The sequence below is a fragment of the Aythya marila genome, assembly GCF_965140915.1.
Source record: "Aythya marila genome assembly, chromosome: 19".
In the NCBI taxonomy this organism is placed as follows: domain Eukaryota; kingdom Metazoa; phylum Chordata; class Aves; order Anseriformes; family Anatidae; genus Aythya; species Aythya marila.
Window position 1 is genome coordinate 7,096,911 of NC_139060.1, and position 20,559 is coordinate 7,117,469.

At 42.8% G+C, this 20,559-nt stretch overlaps 2 protein-coding genes across 4 annotated transcripts in view; one reads left to right on the forward strand and one right to left on the reverse strand.

The window, feature by feature from the left end:
* Positions 1-9,657, reverse strand: part of CFAP77 (cilia and flagella associated protein 77) — a 60,458-nt gene extending 50,801 nt beyond the window's left edge. The window contains exon 1 of the mRNA XM_082775928.1: positions 9,449-9,657. Within this exon, the coding sequence (XP_082632054.1) occupies positions 9,449-9,595 (147 nt within the window). The 5' untranslated portion in view covers positions 9,596-9,657. The remainder of the gene's footprint in view (positions 1-9,448) is intronic.
* Positions 9,658-9,897: 240 nt separating this feature from the next.
* TTF1 (transcription termination factor 1) lies at positions 9,898-19,346 on the forward strand. 3 transcript variants are annotated; one of them, XM_082775949.1, is made up of 12 exons: positions 9,898-9,964; positions 10,554-10,654; positions 10,797-11,698; positions 12,718-12,962; positions 13,410-13,595; positions 15,004-15,082; positions 15,366-15,496; positions 16,038-16,266; positions 16,554-16,643; positions 16,845-16,910; positions 17,593-17,678; positions 18,167-19,340. In XM_082775949.1, exons 3-12 carry the CDS (start codon positions 10,809-10,811, stop codon positions 18,343-18,345), a joined length of 2,181 nt encoding a protein of 726 aa, XP_082632075.1. In that variant the 5' UTR covers positions 9,898-9,964; positions 10,554-10,654; positions 10,797-10,808; the 3' UTR covers positions 18,346-19,340. The 3 variants fall into 3 exon arrangements, with proteins under 3 accessions (XP_082632075.1, XP_082632074.1, XP_082632076.1); XM_082775948.1 differs by lacking the exon at positions 9,898-9,964 and having other exon boundaries at positions 10,380-10,654; XM_082775950.1 differs by lacking the exons at positions 9,898-9,964; positions 10,554-10,654 and having other exon boundaries at positions 11,525-11,698; positions 12,846-12,962; positions 18,167-19,346.
* The last annotated feature ends 1,213 nt before the right edge of the window (positions 19,347-20,559 follow it).

Below are 20,559 nucleotides of genomic sequence, written 5' to 3' on the forward strand. Positions count from 1 at the left end.
GCAGTTGCACCAGAGAGTCCTTGCCAGGGAGCAGGAGCCCATTGTGGTGGGGCTGAACAGAACCACAAAAAAAGAAGAGCCTCTTCCTAGGGAGGCTGCCGTACCTGTGTACCTTGCAACACAGGATGCACAGACAAGAGAGAGCAGGAAACGGAGACAACTGAATTTCTAATGAGATTTTTTTCCGTTAATTGGATTGTTCAGAGTTTTTAGTATGACCAGAAGTTACAACGGGGATTCTAGAGGGAGGCGAAGCACCCAGCTCCCTTTGAAATTCAGCAAGACGTAGCCCCCTACCCTGCTTCGGCCCTGGGTGTCTTTGAAAATCTCAGCCTACGCTGCTGTTGACTAATGACTGTTTTGCTTGGTGAACGCTGACAAACTTCTAAAGTCGGTCTGCCTTTCCCAATCTTCTGACAGCTTAAGAGATTTGAAACAAAGCTACATTATGATGCAACCAATTTCAGCAGCATCTGATTAACAAAAAGGAGGCCACAGCTACCTGACAGCAGCTGGTGGTTATTTTTTATTTCTAAAACAAACTGATGGCCTCAAACATTCATACATGTATTTATTTTTTTTTTGTTTAAATGTCTCATTTCCAGGCTTTTTTTTTCGGGGGATCATGCAGGGAAATAAAGTTTTGCAATTCTTCTTCTCATAATAAGTCTGTCTAAAAATGATGTTGCTCATTCTGTTGAAAGATGGTTTCATTTTCTACTCAAAATTGGTATGAAAAATTTGCCTTGCCAAATGAACATTGTATACTGAACTTGTCATATCCTCTCTCCTGACACAAATAAAAGATAACATTGGGTGGCAGCATGTAAAACAGCACTGACAAGACAGCTAGGATGGAAGCAAAGAAATACATATTTTCTTCATTCTCTTTTCCTAAGAAGGGTGAGGGAAAGATCCAGGTGAGTGAATACTGCTGTGCTACAAGGGAAAATACACCGTCTAAAGGCTTAACAAGCCATTTCAATGCAAGTTTTAAGAGGAACATAAGCGATTCCGTTTCTGATTAGTAAAATCATGACGAAAGCCTCAACTTTTTCGAGGCAACCAAGAGAGCTGCTAAGCAGAAAGGGTGGCTGAATGAAAGGGGCGTTCGCTGCAAAGTTCACAGCTCCGCTCTGCAGGCTGGGAGGGCTACTTCTAACATTGCTGAGAATTATTCCTAGTATATTTAAAAATAAAGAAGGCAATGATAGCGCTTTCATTAGATCTGCAGTCACATCATGTAAGTGAATTTTTTTTTTCCTATTAAAATTGTTGATTGAAGGCCGTTAGCTATTTATCAGCCCAAAATTACATTTCTCCTCTCCTAGGGGTTGCCTCTGTTAAAAATCACAACAACCGCCTAGTTAGGAACAAGAAAAGACTACTAAAACTGCAGTTTCGGACTGGGAGGGAGGAATACAGGCATGAAACACAGATTGCACCTTCAAATCCCCGATGGCATCACGCTTCTTTGTTCTGCTAAGAAAAATTAACCTCAATCTCGGCTCAAGGTCCCCCGATTGATTATCATAGTCATTTAAATACTGTAATCTCATTTTCAGCATCAGGGAAAGGGAGCGAAAAGAAGAAAAAGAGAAAGAGGTGGGGAAGTGAGGGGGAGAGAAGGAGAAAACAGAATAAATTATCTGACAAAAGGAAAAAGGGCCTTTCTGCTTACGGAGCCTATTTCAGATCCTTCCACTTGATTGGAAAAGTTGATGAAGTTTAAATGAAGCAGAATTAGAGGCTCAGGCCACTGAGTATTGACAGGGGCCCATGGAAGAATGTGCAATTCAATAGGCCTGATTTCTGTGGAAAACAGGGGAAAGGCCTAAATGGTATAATCTTCAATCAAATCTAACATCGACACTGACAAGGCAGGGTAATGAGATAGGCCAGATCAGGCATGTTGGTTAAAGAAATTAATCCCTCTTGCTGCACCAAGAGTTCAGCTTTGATGCCTATTGTACGGACCCCTGTCCCAGCCTATCTAAATGCTAACTAACTGCGAGTGTGATCCGGGACTGTGCTTTTCATTGCTGGGGCTAATCTGATAACAATTTTATCTCCCTGATTATGGAGGCAGAGGGAGCAAGGAAGCCCCTCGCGGTGGCACCGCGCGGAGTGGGAAGAGGAGAGGGGCAGAGCCCGGCGATGGATGCGGTGGTGCCGGTGTGGGTGTGTAGGAAAACTTGCGTTTCAGCATGTATTAGTGCTTTAACACACCGTAATACATGGTAATTATCGTCGTTACAGTCGCCTCCCGACCAGCTGATTGGTGTCTCCTGGGAACCACCACGGGGGACACGCGGCAGACACGAAGGTGATCTGAGGGAGCAAATGCAAAGGGCGTTGTGAAGTTAAAAAAGCACGCTGCACACAAAGGGTCTCCTCTACCTGGGCAAGCAGCCCGAAGCCTGTGATGAAAATGATCTTTATTTCTCTGGCTAGCTTGCTCTTCACTAAGTAGTACAAGGCTCACTGTGTTTGCTTTTCCTTTTTTTTTTTTTTCTTTTTCTTTTTTTTTTTTCTTTTTCTCCTAGCTGGGCCATTACACTATCATTTTTAATCAGGTTTGACTTGTAAGTTTTTTAGGCACAAATCATATCGTAGATTTACTTAAAAAAAAATCAAACTGCAGCAATTTCCCTGATACTGAGATTTTCTGTTATAGGAAACCTAGTAATAGGGCCCCACTTTCACTTGTCTGTGTCACTTCAAACGCAGGCAAGTTGAAAAGTTATACTCTAATTTATTTTAAGTACAAATGGTTAAAAAAGAAAATATCCTTAGAAATTCAGGTTCTGTCTAATTGCACAACGTGAGCAACAAGCAAGAACAAAACAATCCCTGCAAGACGACAAAGGCTTCTCCAATTCGATAATTAAGCATAAGAGCATTGCTAAGAATTTGTGTGGAAAGCAATCTGCCCTTGGGGAAAGTGTGGCTAAAAACTTGCAAACATGTGGAACGGAAAACCTTGGTCCCTGTGATCACTGGGAATGTGCTTTGTTTGCTCTACGTTCTGCTATGCAGCACTTAAAAAGAGGGGAAAATGATTTTAGTAAAGGTTTAAAAATGAAGAAGCTTTTGCCTTTCCTTTGGGCAGTTGCCTGCCCAATGCCCCCCTGCCCAGCAGGGTCCTTACTGAGCCTCTTCCAGCTTCTGCTGTATGCTCGGGACATTTGCTTGTGCCCCTTCCAGAAAAGGAGGGGTATTTATTGTGGGTGGGAAGGAAATAAGGCAGAGATGTTCCTGTGCTCTTAAAAGTTTCAGTGGGGTCTGCGGTGCTGTTCTCAGCCCGGTGGGTTCAGTGCTTTGGGGTACAGCTTGTGAAGAAGGGCACGTTATCAGGTTTTTGGTTGAAATGGCAGAATGGAATAACCTCTGAAAAGAACGGAGAGATACGTGTGGTTTGAGCCTTGGGGATTATTACAAACGTTTCCCCTCTGTTTGACAGGGACTCAAATGTCCCCGACATTTTGCATGGTGTCTTGGATTTGAATTGGCCTGAAAATCATCTTTTGGCTTAATGGTTTGGGGCCAGCACCATAAAGTGGCATTGGCTCTCCCCCAAAGTTTCTTAAATCTCTCAGTAAAGTCTGAGTTCTAGGTTCATCACAAAATATTACAGCTGACGCAGCTCTTGGTGCTCTGCGAGTAAAGCAGCCTCATTTTATGAGTGGACACATTTGTGACCTTTTTTGTCATTTTATTTTTTTCCTTTTCTGCCTACATTCTTTCCTCCTTTAGCTTGATTTCTGATTTTATATCACCAACAACTCACACGAGGGGCCGTACAGATATTCTCTGCTGTTAGGGTCATAATGGAACAATTCGGTCTAATGGTTATTATCGTGCTGGCTGACTTCAATAATGCACTTTTAAATCAAAGGCCCTTTGAAGCTTTATTTCCATTGTATTAGACAAATAAACATAGAAGATTTTCACGAACATAAAAGGCATTCACCTTGTAATGTTTTTGGGGCCTATTAATCTCACCAATTTGCATTGTTTTGTTCACATAAAGGATCAAAATGCCCTTTTGCTTGCTTTGCATCCTGCATGCCTGTCTTTGGGGCGAGCAGCTCTGAACGCCCGGTGCTGCTGCTGCCGCCCCTCTGCCCGCTGAATCACCGCCGTCACTTTGCAGCCTAAATCCTGTCTTCAAATAACCATGCAAAAAAAAAATCCACTATTTTCACTCGTGCAGAATGTTTACTTGCCTCTTGGAAATGCCTTATTTATTCCAGCGGTTTCTGTGCAGGATGTGGGAGGGTACTAAAGCTCACGAGGAGTTTAATTTTTAGTGTACCAAATAATTCATTTAAAATCTTAAATGAGTTCATGCTGAGAAGAAAACCCTTAGAAGTCGGAGCATTGGCAAAACAAAGCTCAGAACCAAATCTAATGATTATTTGACTAACCAGCCCTTCATTAGTTTATTTCTCTAATGAATTATTGAGCTGTACTGGGTAGACGTTTCAGAATACATTTTAAAAGCACAATACTGGCCTTAGATTGCAGAAATATCATAGTACTAGTGGTATAATAATAATAATAAGCACACAAAATGCTGCATAAACACTAATTAATCCTCAGCGTCCCTGAGCAGCAAGCACAGAAGGCAGAACGCTCAGCACATGTAGTGATTTGAGGTAAATAGTATAATTAACAGCGAATAAAAGGCAGCCCTATTCCAAACACAGCTCCCAGCACTTGTGGCTACTCTCCTCCGTGTTGCAGGGGTTATTCACCTGAGACAGGCAAATTAAAATTTGGTTCCTGACCAAGTTTTAAATAGATGCATCGAGTCCAAACAGCTGAGAGCGTTAGGAAAGAGAATGGTTATTTAAAGCAACAAAGCCAACACCTGAGAGAAGTTCTCTGAATGCCTGCAGAAGCTGCTTTGCTGGGTGGTGATGCTGTCAGTGTTTGCCACGTCTGAGGCTCTCCCTGGCTGCTCTCGACCAGCCCTGCTGCAGCTTTGGGGTCTCTGCTGCTGTCTGAAGCCCTGGATCAGCTGGGCAGAGCAGGGGCACACCGTGGGGACAGAGGAGGTTGTGGGGACCTGTGCCATCTCCGTGTTTCTGGGGAGAGGGAATGATTTTGTTTTCTGTCAGTCCCACCTGCAGACAGTGCACCTGCATGGTTTCTGCCAGCTCGTACAGCTCTGAGCATCCAGCTGTGGGTGTATTTTTAGGGAAGCCTTCATTTTATCAACTCCTCTTCCTGCACAGGTTAGCTGTCCTTGCGCAAAGGGGGACGAGGATCACAGAGGTGAGTGGCACATCGGGGTTTGATGAGTTAGGAGCAGCAGCACAGGTTCACCTTGCCTCATCGTACGTCTGTGTGGGGAGAGCTTAAGAAGATGCATGGACTGGGAGAGAAGGCTTAAAAAAAAAAAAGAGTAAGGTGAAGGTTAAAGGCTCAAAGATTGAGCACAACATTCAGGCACATAAAAGCCCTGTTACTGCCACAATGCAGGTCTATTAATAAAAGCTTCAGCTCCAGAGTGATGGAAAACCTGCCCTTTCAATAATTACTGTTGCAAGAGATGTTTTTGATAGTGGCGGTTTGCAACTTGAAGTAAATATCCTTTTTCATACCCCGCACCTGTCCGTGGTTGTCTCTCACATCAGTAGAGTTTTTTTTTTTTTCATGACGTGACACAATTTTAGTTTGATAAAATGCCACCAGTTCCTTTTCTTAGCTGTCCTTTCTATGAATGTCTCCAGAAAACAAAATGAGTTTGCAACAACTCTCAGCAGTGCCTTGCTCTGTAAGAAGTCTGATGGCTGACAAATATTTCATGATAAGGTTGAACGGGCATTAAAGGAAAAGGTAAAATGTGGGGAGTGATTTCTGCCTTTACTTGGTACCCAATTTCCAGCCCTTAGGACTGAAGAGAAAAGCTTAGGAAAACGAACTCTAAATGGTCTGGCATTTAGAAAAATAAAATGAGCCTGGCAGCAGTTGTTATGTAAATAACAAGCTTTTAAAACAAATATTTTGTTCTGTTTGTTAAATCGGGTTCTCTTGCCGCGCGGATGAGTGGGACTGAGCCCTCCTGGCCACAGCCTGGCCCTTCTCACAGGTGCCAGCCTTTCTTAGCATCCAAAGCTCCTTTCTTCCTCTTTGGAACTGCTGGTTCTGAAGCAGCTCTTCTTTTTCTTCTTCTGAGACTCAGTTTGGGCTTCTGAATGCAAGCTGGGTGTTGCTCGGCTCTGAAGCTGTTTCAGCTCCCAGCCCCTGCTCCCTGCATGCCCCCTGGACACACCTGAGCAGGTAAGAGCATGCTTTGATGGCTGGTCCCACAGCTGTGATTTCACATTTACCTCCACGTACCGGGGGTATGGCCTGTTACAGGCTGGCGATGCAATGACTTTGGCAGCCCTGTCGAGGTTAATTATGGTCTGCTGGGTGTTAAGCGTGGTGAAGTCTTGTTTCCTGCCCAGAGCTGAATTATTTTTGTACCACAGAGTGGTTTTCAGTAAGTTTTTACTGAGAAAAGTGCTTTGCTAAGGCTTTCACCGGTAAAAACAAAGAACCCAAAAGTGCTTTGCTCAGATTTTTACTGGCACTACTAGATGAAATACTTCCCTCAGCTTTATGCTGCAAGAAAACACACGTTGCTAAACTAAACTAATTCCTTGACCGACTAAAAGCTACTCTATATTCTACGAGAGGATAATATGGTCTCCATTCCTTAGAAGGCTGTATGTGAAAAGATGCTGTGTTTGTGCTGAGATAGCTGCCGTGTGTGGACACGTCCTGGTGGAGGATGGGCTGTGCAGCGCTGGGGCAGGAGGGTCAGCCAGAAACACGGCCAGTCAGATGTGCCACGGCCTCTGTTTGGGTACGTGGAGCCTCATTTGGAGGATATGTGAGAGAATTGGAGAGAAGGATGAGGATCCTGTAGTTAGCTGCTACAAAGTAGGAGGACCGTCACATTTCCACTGCCTGTGCTCACTGCTCGGAGCACCGAGGATGTCAGGGACTGAATTTGGAAGAAGGCTGGGGAGCAAGCATCCTATCCATGACTCCTGGGCCTCAGGTTCTTCTGTATTTGCTGCTTGGTGAACCTCAATGCTGGCTGGGCATTCTTCAGGGCCCTCCCATGGCTATTAGAAGCACTCATCCAAGCAGCAGTTGTCTCAAAAGCTTTTGTCCCTTCCTTTACACCATCTTTGTGTCTTTGGTTTTCAGGTGGCAGCACACAGCGTGAGGGTTGGGACGTGCTGGCCAACCCTTTGGGCAGCTGTTTCCAAAATGCTGAGTCTGCAGGGCTCTCCTGGAGGAAGAAGGGATCCAGGCCTGCAGCTGGAAGCACGAAGAGGAGAGGCAGAGGGCTGGTGCTGTAAGCATGTACCACCAGTGCATCTGCCACAGCTGCCATCCCATCGCAGCAGAATTTGCTACCTGCGCTTTTTGTAATTTACTGTGATGTGGAATTACTGCAGATTCCAAGTGTAGGAGTGTCGCTGTTAGCAGCCCAGTTACTTCATGCATGAGGGAGGATTGCATCAGGTGCCTGCAGATCTCTGTACATCCTTACCAGCCGGCTTACTGTGAAGGAAACTCTCTTGCAAGGAAACTCTGAGAGAAGTTGTCCAGAATGCTAAAATTTATTACAACTTTTCTTCAAAACTAGGTCCAGTTTTAATTTCACCTGGCTAGATAGCTGAAATCCTGTTTGAATCTTTTTAAAACATCCCACGGTTTATAACTGCTGAGAAATCTCATTGCCAAGGTGCTCTGCAACAGTTGTGCAGGACAAGAACTCAAGCCCTAGAGCTAGGGTTGGGCAAAGTGCTGCAAACAAGGGGAGGAGGCAACAGTGAACCCTACGGACAGGCAGCGCTTGGCTGAGTGCTCCAGTCCAGGTGGACAAATCTCTCCCAAACTGACATAATCTTCACGACTGCATACAATTTACCTGCCCTATATGCCCTACAGAAGAAGAGTCACTCTTAGCAGCATCACCCCGGTTATAAATTCTTAGACCTAGAATTTTGTGGTGCTGACTGGTGGTTATACATATTTCAACTTCAGGAATGTGAATGCATTGTGACAAGCAGGATCAGCCCTTGCAATTATGCCTTAACTTACCTTAATTGTCATATAAGTATATCCGCTTCTGATTTATATTTATGTATTATCTAAAAATGTATTTAGTAGCCTGTTTTTCTAGGAAAGGCAGAGATGGTTGGGAGTGATTGGGAGTGTGCTGCGCTGCCTCCTCTCCTTCCCCAGCCACCAGAGGAGCTGCTTCCATCCCCAGGGACATCACCGCAAGCACAAAATGAGTTTGGGTGCCCTGCTCACACCTGGGTCTGCCACATCCTTCTGGGGCAGGTAGCTAGGCGAGGAAATTCTGCCCTAATTTCACTTTAACCAAAGTTAAAGTCACTCCCGGTCAAATTTACAGGATCCAGAGGGAATAAACCACGTAGAAGCTTTGGATTAATCATGATGCTTCCTTTTGAGTCACAGCACAGAACTCACTTGTTTTCTTTACCTTCCTACCATCATTTCCAAATTAAATTCTTAAGTTTCATGAGAAAGAGCAGATAGCAAGTGTTGCAGGACTCCCGTTTTCTGTGCTATTCCACAGTTTTACAGCTGACTTCCAGGCCTGACAGTACCGGGGGTGTGTGTGTGTGCGATAACCATGGGAGCTCAAGACCTCAAGAGAGCGCAGGCTGGGCAGCAGCAGCTTAAATGTCACCGCTGTCCCACGAGGGGGTTTCTTACCCCCCAAAACCCCCCAAGCCAGGCGTTTTTGAGTAGAAGCGGCTGCCCTCCCAAGGAGAAGAGGCAGCGGCCGGGACCCCCTTAGACCTCCCCAACCCCGGAGCCCCCCAGCCCTGAGAACACGGCCCCAGCCCGGCGAGGGGGGGGCAGCAGCTGCCGGGAGCGGTGGAAGCTTTTCGGCTGCTGCCACCCAGGGGCCGGGAGCTGAGCTGCAGCCGGCTCTGACCCGGGGAGGCGGCTCCGGGCTTGGGGCTGCGATCCCCGGGGCTGGGACCGGGGGGAGTGGGATCGGGACCAGAAGCAGGGAGTGTGTGGGGGGGGAGAGATTGGGACCGGGACTGGGATCGGGACCGGGACCAGGGTAGGGGGGAGGCGGAATCGGGACCGGGATCAGGGCGGGGGTGGGATCGGGACCAGGACCGGGAGTGGGGGGGGGTTCTGGTGCAGGGAGGGGATCAGGGCAGGGACCGGGACCGGGAGGAGAGCAGAGGGGAGCCGAGACCGGGGGGGTAGCAGGGAGGGGGGCGGATCGGGGTAGGGATCGGGACCAGGACCAGGGCAGGGGGGAGCCGGGATCAGGACCGGGACCGGGGGGGTACCGGTGCAGGGAGGAGATGGGGGCAGGGCCCGGGCCCGGGATCAGCCCCTGGGGGGCCCGGGCCCGTAGCGGGGGGGTCCCGGGGCTCACCTTGAGGATGCGGGGGTTGCGCAGCATGCTGTCCCGGGCCACCCCCAGCCTCTCGTTGTCGCTGCCCGCCTCCACCTCAGCCAAGCACAGCGGCCTCCGCGGGGGCCCCCCCGTTCCGCCTCCACCTCCACCTCCACCTCCCGCCATAGCGGAGAACGAATTCCGCCGCCGTTCGCGGTCAACCAGACTCTCGCGGACCGAGGGCGCGTCCAAAGGCAACAAAAAAAGGGGAAAAGAGTCATAAAAATAATAAAAAAAGAGGCCGCCACCCGCCCTGCGGGTACCGGGGAGGGGCGGATTTTTGGGGGGGGGGAACCGGAGCGGCGGCGGCCCCGTCTCCTAGCAACCGCCGCGGTCCGCGCCGGGGCGGCTCCGGCCGGGGACGCTTCCGGCAACGGGAACGAAGCGGGCGGGGAGCGGGGGCCGGGGGGGAGCCGCTGAGGGGAGGACGCGGTGGGGCCGCGTGGGGCGCTGAGGCCCGGCGGGAGGCGCTGAGGGGCCTGGGGGCCTTCGGGGGTATTTAAGGGGTTGAGGGGGGTTGAGGGGGCTCTGAGGGGGTCCTCAGGGGGTCTCGGGGGTGTTTTTTGGGGGGTCTTCCCCATCCCGGTGCACCGTCCCGGGAGGCTGAGGGCGGTGGTGGGGTTGTAGCGGAGCCGGGCGAGGCCCCGCTGAGGAGGGAACGGGGGGGGGGGGGGGAAGTGAGGAGGTGCTGGGGCCGTGCTGGGGCTGGAGGAGGCCTTGTGGGGGGGTCTGCGCGTGCTGGTGGCGAAAAATGTCCTAAAACGTGCTAAAACATGCCTGCCCGCGTTGAGTAATTGGAGTTTTCGGGGTTGGTTCCCGTCAAGGGGTCGGTGCGGGCTCGGCGTGGAGCGGCTCGAGCACAGGCAGAGCCGGCGCTGGGTCACAGCCCGGTCAGAAGCTTCTGGTGCTGTGATTCTGCCACCAGAGCTGGGTTGCAGCACTGCTGGGTTTAACGCTTTATTATTTTTAACTTGTCGCTATTTCAAGGCTGGAAGAAGAATTGAATACTGCAGTCTGTTACTGTGTAGTTATTGTAGCTCAACGTAATGCTAATAGTTATTGAAGTGTGTCTCTGTCGTTCCAGAAAGGCGTTTTTAAAGCTGAATACAGCTGTGATGCACATCTGTTTGATGAAGAGGGCATCGTTTTGGTCCGGTCACTTCGCACAATTTGCTGTGTTGAAAAGCAAGTATCTTTTTTATATGTTTCTAAGTTAATACTGAATTGTTCTACAGTAGTTTTCTAGTAACTTTTTTTTTTTTACTGTTCAATAGTATATAAAGGTACTTATATTACGGTGCTTGAGTAAACTCATATTTTCTTTAAGGTAAGAAAAAATATGACAGAAGAAGCAAGTGCAGAGGATTTTCAAGTTCGGGAGTCTCTCAAGAAGAAAAAGAAAAAACGCAAAGAACGCGACACGAGACAGGAAGATGATGAAAAAGAAACTATACAAGATGCAGAGCTTTTTGAAGATGAAGCAGCACAGAGCAGTGAAGTCTATAAAAAGAAAAAGAAGAAGAAAAAGAAAAAGAAAGAAAGAGAGGAGGAGGAGGAACAGCTTTCATTAGATGATTCTCATGTAGTCCTGGAACCTGAAGTTAGTGATGAAGCCGTGATTGATGTTCCCAAAAAGAAAAAGAAAAAAAAGAAGCATAAACATGATGATAGCACAGATGGCCAAAGTGATGTAACTTGCATCTCAGTAAATCAGCATTGCATTGGCAGTTGTCAGGAGGATGAAGCTGATTACGTTTATATAAAAAAGTCTGCTAAGAAGAAAAGAAAAAAAAAACATCCAGAAGAGGATGGAGTAAGCGAGCAGCCTACCTCACAGACACAAGATTGGAGTGATGATGAAAAACCAGCGAAGAAGAAGAAAAAGAAGAAGAAAAGAAGAGCCAGTATTACCGAAGATACACAAGAGGACGCAGCTGTATCTGTTGACCAGTCACTTTTGCCATCTCCAGAACAAAATAAGCAAGAGGAGGACACGGTGTTGCCATCGCCCAGAGGAGAGGGGGGTGTGGCAGTGTCCAAGCCATGCCATGAAGATGGTGACTGTGATGCTTCTCCTGCTGCGTGTGAAGCTTCTGTGAATGCACCTGCTAATTTTTCAAAACCTACTGAAAAGACTAATCAGTCTTCCACAAGAACTCCAGCAAGGCCCATAAAGTTTAAAAGCAAAGCTTATATCACAGATGAAAGCTCTTCAGACTCTGACGCAATGTAAGTTTAGATTTTTTTTCTATCCCACTGTTCATATCACATAATTTGAGTCCCAGATCCTTTTTCAGTTTGTTTTATATGTACTTTTAAAAACAGCTTAAATATCCTAAATGTTAAGATATTACAGACCGACTTTTAGTGCTTAGTTATTTTATGAATGTACAGTGAAAGTTTATTAGCATTGAGTGAGAATAAATAAAATTCCTTCTGTTTAAAAAATGTAGGTATGGAAATAAATTATGTGCAAAAAAAAAAAAGGGGGGGGGGGCGGGAGGGAAGGGGGAATAGATTCCAGTTGTTAAGTTTGGTCTTTATATTGTGCGTTTTTACCAAAAAAAACCTCACAGAGATCAACTAAAGAATTTAAAGGTCTGTGCAAATGCTTGTGTAAATAGCAGTTGGTACTTTTACAGTGTCTAGAACCCACGTTTTTAAGTACTGTGAGTAATAGAAGTTTTTTTTGTTGTTGTTGTTGTTTTTTTTTTTTTTTAAATATGCTTGAGTATTTCAGTTATAAGCATTGTTTCTGTCCACGTAAAAACTAGATGAGTCTCTCCACTAGTCGGTATGCTATCATATGGTGTAGGATCAGAGCCAGAATGTGAAGTTAATCCATTTTCAAGCTTAATGGACTGAAGCTGACAGTTAAAATAAAAAATGATGTTAAAAGTGTCCTTTAGCTCTCACTAATAAGAAAAAGAAGGAAAAGTTCCGTGTTGCCACTGGGGTAGTGAGGGACAGTGTTTCTTTGCATATCCATGTGTGAGAGTTCTTGGGAAAGCTGGGGTTTTCTAGACTTCAGAAACTTTGAATACTGTGAATATTGAAATCCCAAATTTCACATGTGTTTAAAGGCTTATGCTGGGCTGGGGTGCATGGATGTGGGAAGTATTCCTTGTTATTTAATTAGCGAACATGTTCATGTAGATGCTCAACATGTAGAGATGCGATGAAAACCCCTGTTTTTAAAGCTCTATTTTTGTATTTTAGTTTACTTTTTAAAATTATTTTTTAATCAGGACACCAAAACCCAAAGTGTCAAAGGAGGCCCGGAGTAGTACGTGTACTGAAACCGTAACTTCTGGCGATGTCAGCCTGGATGGCGATGAGTCTCTGGACTCTGTATCATTTTCATTATTCGATTTAGATGCTGCAAAACGAGAATTGGAGGAGTTTATTCCTCACGTGAGGCAAATATCAGAAGATTCAATCAAGAAGATGGCTGGAAGAGATCTAATGAGATTTAAAGAGTTTAAAAAACAAGGTGAGACCCCCCAAAGAATACTGCAGGGAGGAGGAAGTGTGGAGCTGTGCTAATATTTTGACAGAGCGGAAACAGCTTGCTTTTGTGTCTTGTCACATCCAAGCTCAATTAGTTTCAATTCAGCAACAATACATGAATTTATTTAGTGACAGGCTTGTATACGTAAAACATGCATTTTTCTAGTAGGCTTTTTTCATAATATATTTAATTGCAGTTAATGTGGTTTCTGTTTTGTAGCATCTACAACCTCATCATCAAATTATAGTCCAAAGTACATGTGTAGGTTACCTGCTCCCAGCTCTTGTTTAGTTTCTCTTCATTTGCCTTTTTACCTTTTGCATCTGTTGATCTTCCATTATACATTTACTAAAACATCTCTGTAAACCTGAAGTGTAATGTGTGAAAGATAAAAGACTATTTTTTAATAATACTTTCTGTATGTTTTAGGTATTCCTATCAAGTTTGGTAGATTTTCCCAGAAGGAAAACGAACAAATCAGGAAAAACATTGAAGAGTTCATGGCAATGACTGGAATAGACAGTGCTGAAAAGCTCCTGTTTACTTCAAGGTATCCAGAAGAGAAACACACTATCAATCGCCTAAAAGCACGGCATCTCTTCTGTGAAAAACTTGGTAAGCATAAAGTCCCGTTTCAGACAGATGAATCTTATTCAGACAGATGAATCTTACATTCCACAAACTGCTGATACCACTATATTCACAAATCTTTTTTAATTGAAGAGCACAAATGTTGGTAAAGCTGGCAGAAAAAAGGAACATGCTGCTGAGGTTATGTAGTTGATAATCTCTACAGTATACTGTTATTTTTTGTTCTAGGTCATGAAAATGTTAGAGATTAAAAAGCCTGTAAGTGCTGCTGGTCACGATGAAATCTTATACTTGCATTTGAATTTTATGGCTTAAGGTACATTATTTGCTAGGTTGTAACTAAGTTCAGTGATTTATTAATGGCAGGCATGATTAAATATTGTCTTTAACTGTTCCTCGAGCACATAGAGGGCAGATTCAAGACCAAGTGATGGCATAAACTGGAAGGAATTAGGTCATGAACCAAAGTAGTTAAGTTTTCCAAAATGCTAGGGAAGCAAATAAAATTGCAGCTACTAAGATCCTGTTTGCAGGAGGTACAGTTTTCCTCCTTCCTCATTTTACTTGTTAGACTTCTCTCTTGGTTAAAAGACTTCCTTGCTTCATACAAGAAATACGTTCATCTTGTAACATCTGCAATGAAGCTGCTTAGTGGCTCTCCAATTGGTGTTGGTTCTTTACTGTTATTACAGTCAAGACAGTGAATGACAACCTGTAATGGGTTTGGATACGTATTTAACTAACGTCCAGAGAGGCTGCAGACTTGATCCTCTTTGAGTTTTACATGCTCAGTCATTCCACTTGCATTGTCACGTTTGCACGGTTCCCTTCCCATCGGTGAGGTCACTTCTGTTCTGGAAACTCCCCCACTTCAAGGATCTTTTCTTCAGCCAAGATCTTTGCTTTCTTTTCACTGGATGCCTCCATTCTGTGCTTTTCCTAACTGAAATACTCTGCATGCAAGAGCACAATATGTCGTCAGCCTCCTAATTGCTGGCTGTCTTATGTCTCTTTATTGCTGAGAGCATTCGGTACATTACTTGCACTTAATCCAAATGTTATTAAAAAAAACAAACAAACACAACACCAAACAAACAGCCTACACCCAGTCCATGCAAACTGTAGCTATAGAGTAGTAGGTTTGTGCTTCAGAGTTCAGAGGTTCACTTTTGGATATTCATGCACAAAGGTACACAGAATTATTTACCAACTGTCAGTGTTCACAATCTTACCGTGGTCATAGGAATTATCTCTCTGCAAGTCTTCAGGAGATCCTATCCAGACTTTCCTGTGCAGTTCCTGAGTTGTAGAGTGCTTTATCTTGAATGGAGAGAATTTATCATTTATAACACAATTATGAAAAATTATTATTTTTTAAGTGGCCTCACCAGTGTAAAAAATGTCTCTTAAAATTGAATCATTTACCTTCTAGCTGAGGGCATACCACGAGCCTGGCGGCTGATATATTACCGAGCAAGGAAGATGTTTGACTCGAATAATTATAAAGGGAGGTAAGCCAGTAATTCGAAGGAGTTTAAGAGAAGGTTAATATAATTCTCTGGTGTTTGTATCTGTATTTAGTGTTCAAATAATGAAAATAATTTTTTGGGTTTGTGCTAGTTCCTGTAACTTAATTGGCAGTTTATTTTTCTGACTAGTTCTTGTAAATCTCTGATATATAAATTGAAATTGTAGTCATGAGTAACATTGAAACATCTGTGAAGAGTACAGCTTTCTTAAGGCATTGCAGGGGTTTGAATTTGTGTCTGAGGCAGTGCCTATTTTTTCTACTAGGTATACCAAAGAAGAAAAAGAAAAACTAAAGAAGTATCATGCTCTCCATGGCAATGATTGGAAGAAGATTTCTGAGATGATGTCCCGTTCTAACCTTTCAGTTGCTATGAAATACTCTGAAATTAAGTCCCGTACGTAATTGTTAAGAAAAGCAATTAAGTCTGTGTATTACAGAAACTCTTGAAAAATCGCTGGAGTGAGTTTATTTGTTTGTTTATTCTTTAACTGGTTGGTGGTGGTGGTGGTTCCTTTTTTGTAAACTGTTGTTTGTGATTTCAGACAAAGGATAAGAACAGTCTCCAACTAGGAAAAAAAAAAAAAGCAGGGTGGGGTCTAGAGAACAGGACATGGGATTAATGCAATTCTTTTTTTAAATGGAACTGACACTTCTGCTGTCTAAAGAGAAGCTTTTGTGGGGAGAGTGAGAGGAATTTGAGAGCTAGGTCTTAAGAAAGAAACTAGGAGCTTGTGCTATTATTTAGGCTGAACTCCTATCATTAGAGTGAATTTTCCTTTCAAATCTGGTATGCAGAAGAGTTTCCGGGGAGCATGTAAGAAACTGATCCTGTAAATAAAAATAAGGCAAAGTGAAGCATTTGTGGTTTTGCTTTCTTTTTTTCCTAGTAATTTATGATGAATTTTACCTTAACTGTGAATATTTTTCCATTTTAGCAATTAATTATGGTCCCTGGTCAAAGGAAGAGACCCAGAAGTTAATGCGTGCAGTGGAGGAGGTGTTTCTAAAAGGAATGGAGTCGGAAGATGCAAATTCTGTTTCTTCATCTGAAAAGTCACGTAGAAATTTCTTGATAGAACGTGAGAAACTTCTCCAGAAATTGCCATGGAATGAAATTGAAGCTAAAGTGGGAACTAGGTATTGGAGACAATGTAAACAGAAATGGTAAGGTTTTATACTAAATAGAGATAGTTAAGTACTCTCCCCAACAGATTTCAAACTTGATGTTTGTTTGGCAGGATAGGTAATAGGTTGTAGGCTGCAAAAGAGGTATTGCAAATATGTCTGAAACAAATAACTCTTTGCCAGCTGTGGTGAGTTTTCTGTATGCTGTGATCATGAAGCCTGATAGCTGTTGCATCGTTGCTGTAACAAAGGCACCTTGAAGTTGCTTCCTTTTGATGCTTGGGATTTCGTGAAATGACAGCAGCCTTTTTTGTGTGTTTTCAAAGGACTTCGATTGTAACAAACAAGATAACCAAAGGGCAGCAGTTATATAGGGGGACCAGAGGACTACAGGCCAAGATCAATCTTATTAAAAGGTACAGTTCAGAGTTGCTGGAATGTTTTTGTATCTCTTACTGTTCCAAGCTGTGTTTATAAAAGCGTGCTGGTTGTGAACAGGTTTGCAATCGCATTTTTTTGGAGAAAAAATCCTGTAACTTTTGACCAGGGAAGCTGTGAACTTTATTAAATTATGTCTTGAATTTTGCCTGCAAACTGCCTCTGTGTTACATTCACAGGTTGTATGAAATGAAAGTGGAGGATGCTGATGAAGTAAACTGGGAAGAACTCAGTGACATTGTTGGGTAAAAACTTTTTTTATTTTAAATGGATAGAAAAGATAGTTAAAGCAGACTGTCTTAAAGTCCCCAAAGGAATCAGCGTTCTTAGGTCTCTGCAACCATAAAAACCACTATTTAGTGTGATATCATACGACTGTATATCCTGGTGCTGCTAGGCATGATAAACCATGCCTAGCAGCACTAAAACTTTATTTTAACTATTTCAGGCAACCCTAGTTGTATTCCCAAAGTTGTCTATGTATTAAAACTGTTACATAATCTGTGCTATAGTCTTTAAAAAAGGATTTTTCCAAATGCTAATGAACGAATAGTGGAAGGGATAATTATTGCAATGTGTGATACAGTATTATAGTCTTCTTCCAGGCAGTTAGTGCTGAATGTGAAATTACCAATTCTAGACTTTCTGTGTAATGCTTTTTTCTTTTTCCACATTTCTTCAGCTCTGTTTCTTTTTTTTTTTTTTTACTAAATGTATAATACATGCATGTAATGATATGGTTTTGGTGCTCACCTTAAGGGGAATTACTATGTTGAAAAAGCTGTTTTAATTAGGTTGCACAATCTGTCTTTTCTACCTGAAACCAAGGTATTGTTTGACTGGCGTCATTTTCAGGAATGCGTAACTCAGCTACAAGTAGGCTGTACTAGTTTGTTGCATCACTAATCTTTTGAATTCTGTTTTCAGAGGTGTTCCTAAAGACTATGTTCGAGCCAGATTTTACAAGCTGAAAGTCTCCTATGTCCCTCTATGGCAAAAAAAGACGTTTTCTGGTCAGTATTCCAGCTGTTTTTATCTACTCCTTAATGTTTTTGTTAGAATCTAAGAGGACACATATTCTACTTTGGAGTTTTCTTTTCTTTCTTAATTTTTCTCCCTAAGTAAATTGCCTAAAATACATACTTTATACTTTGTATATAAGTATATATTTGTATATACTTATTTATACTTTTATACTTATTTTCCTAAGTGCTTTTTTTTGTAACACTTTACTTTCAATTGTATCTTCGTACAATATTTATCAACCCCTTTTCTTTAGTACCTTGGCTTTAAAAGCTTTGCCTGTGCTTTTTCATTGTATCTTTTTATGTACTTTTATGTGTGTGGTCTACTCTGCAATCAGTATGATTACCATGGAATAGTAAGATCTTTGTAGTTAGAATTGATGAAATAATTTCTGCCTGTGAGATCCTGTTTCCTCATGGCATCCAGTTCCCCTACAGGTCCAGTTAAGACAACTTTTTTTTTCTTTTTTTCAAAGAAATTATTGATTATCTTTTTGAAGAGAAGCTTCCTGAATTTGAAGAAAAGTTAGAAAGTAGAAAAGGAAGACAGCTCAGTTCTGCTGATTCAACAGACAATCAACAGAAAAAGGTTTTCCGATTCAGTGATGTTTTTGATTCCAGTGAAGAGAGTGATGACAGCCTTAAAAACAATTAAGAGTCTGCAAATTTAACTGTGAAAGGGATCTGTTTGAAAGTGGGCGCAGATCAACAACTGCAGGTACATGAGCTATGAAATAATGGAAAAAGCAAAGAAAAGCATGTCTTCCCCTGTTTTATATTGAAGACTGAGGTAAAGACTTTTTTTTGGGCCACCTTTTCTTACCTTAACTTAGCTTTGATTTTATAAATCTTTTTTTATTGCAACCAGGTTTTTCTAAAAGCTTCAAAATATTTATTTTTTTTTCCCATTGCTTAAGTTTCTGTGGAGTTGGAAACTGCTGTTTACTCTTCGTGTGAGAATTTGATTTTCAGTACTTAAAAATTAAATCCCTTAAAAGAAGACTTTCAATGCACTGTTAAATCACTAACATAAACAAAACTTCAGACATCTGCATTGATTGAAGCAGTACAACCTTGAGGGTTTTTTGACCAGTATTCTTAAAAGCAATTAATTTTTATTTTTGTTGTAGATTTTTTAACTCTTTCAGAGAAAAGGGAGTTTTCTCAATTATATTCATAAGTTGTACTATCATTTCATGCAAACCAGAACAATGTGTTTAAAATGTTTTTGTTAATATTTGGAGTACAGAGAGAAAAGACTGTATATATATGCACATAAATATTTTTTTATTGTGCCAAGGAGAATTTTTTACATTTTAATATGAAAATAGAGGGGTAAGATGGAGGTTGTACTTCTGTCTTTGTATGATGTTTTATTAATTTGCCTAAAATTACTATTTATAAATTGACTTGAATGTAAAATAATCTTACTGTGTAAAGTATTTGTATGGCTTGTTTATATTTCACATATGCTGCATTAGAAAGTAATAGAAAAGAGTTGGTTTTGACGGTACTTCTTGTTGTTCATTTTGATAAAAATTTCCTTCATTAGTAACTGTTACTGAAAACGCAGAATTTCAAAAGGCTTTTGAAATAAAGGCCGTGTTTGAGGTTCTTCTTGACTGTGATGTAGCGAAGGATGTTGTATGAGAACGTTCTGTGTACTGGGTTGGCTGTAGTCTCTCTGAAGGTAGAAAATGGTGTGATTGAGTGGGACAGGCAGGAAGCACATGAGATCAGCCACTTGTATAAAGTTAAGTTTTCCTGCTAAGCTTGCCTTACGCATTTGAAGGTTAAAAGTTGAAGAACTCGAGTTTTTAAATATAAACAGTTTTTTTTTTTCTTTATTTTTAAAAATATCCTGGAAGCTGGAGGTCCTCTGACTTTTCTGCAGGTTAAAGCACAAAATGCTGTATAGTTGCAGATTTTGCAGAGTAGATCTCAACAGAAACAAACTTCTACCTCCATAACAAGATTGATTTTGTCACCTGTGTTTTTAAAGGGAAGCTTCTAAAGGAAGGGTTTTGCTGATACATTCTTTCATATAGCAACTGCACTTAACAAGGGAGTAAGCCAGGGCAAAAACTGTAAACTTGGGGTCTTCGCTACACTGGCTGCTTTGGGGGGAAAAAACAAGACCAGACCTCTCCCTACAGCACACTGGGGTGACTCTTGTGTCCATCCTCCCTGTGGGCATTGGGAAAAGAGGAAACGCTTCCGTACCGCTGTTGTCTTCAGTAATTTGTTGGTCATAACCATTGTGTGCAGGGACAAACAATTGGAGGAGGAGAGGGTTTCTAGGTCATTTCACATTCTCTGGGTCCTGGCATGTGAGAGCATAAGGGAAGTATCTTTTCTGTGTGTGTTCCTCTTACAAAGGAGTATGGGTGTACAGGAGGGAAAGGGAGTGGCTTCACGTGCATATCTGAATATTACTAAAAACTGAGTAACTCCAGGGAGAGATTTAGAAAATAAAACTCTGCAAAAGGAAAATAGTAGTGACACTTATACAACAGCCCAGGACCCAGAGCTACAGGAGCATGACCCATCCTTTGAGTCAAAAAAACACCATGGGTTGCAAAAAAGCACCCTAAAAACAGTGGTGATTCTAAAAACACTGCCAGTGTTTTCCTTGTGTAATAAGGGTCTGAGTAGGGTAAAAAAAAACAACAACATCTTGATGCTGGGGGTGATAGAGACAGTTGGGCTACCAGCCTTGTGGCTGCAGCACAGCTGCATTTCGGCGTTGAGAAGCATCACCACAGCCGCAGGTGAAGACCAAAGCGAGCCGTGCCTTCACCCAACCACCTGCCAAGACCTAAAGAAGCGGCGTGGGGAGGCTGAAGAAAAAAAATCCTATAGCCCCTGA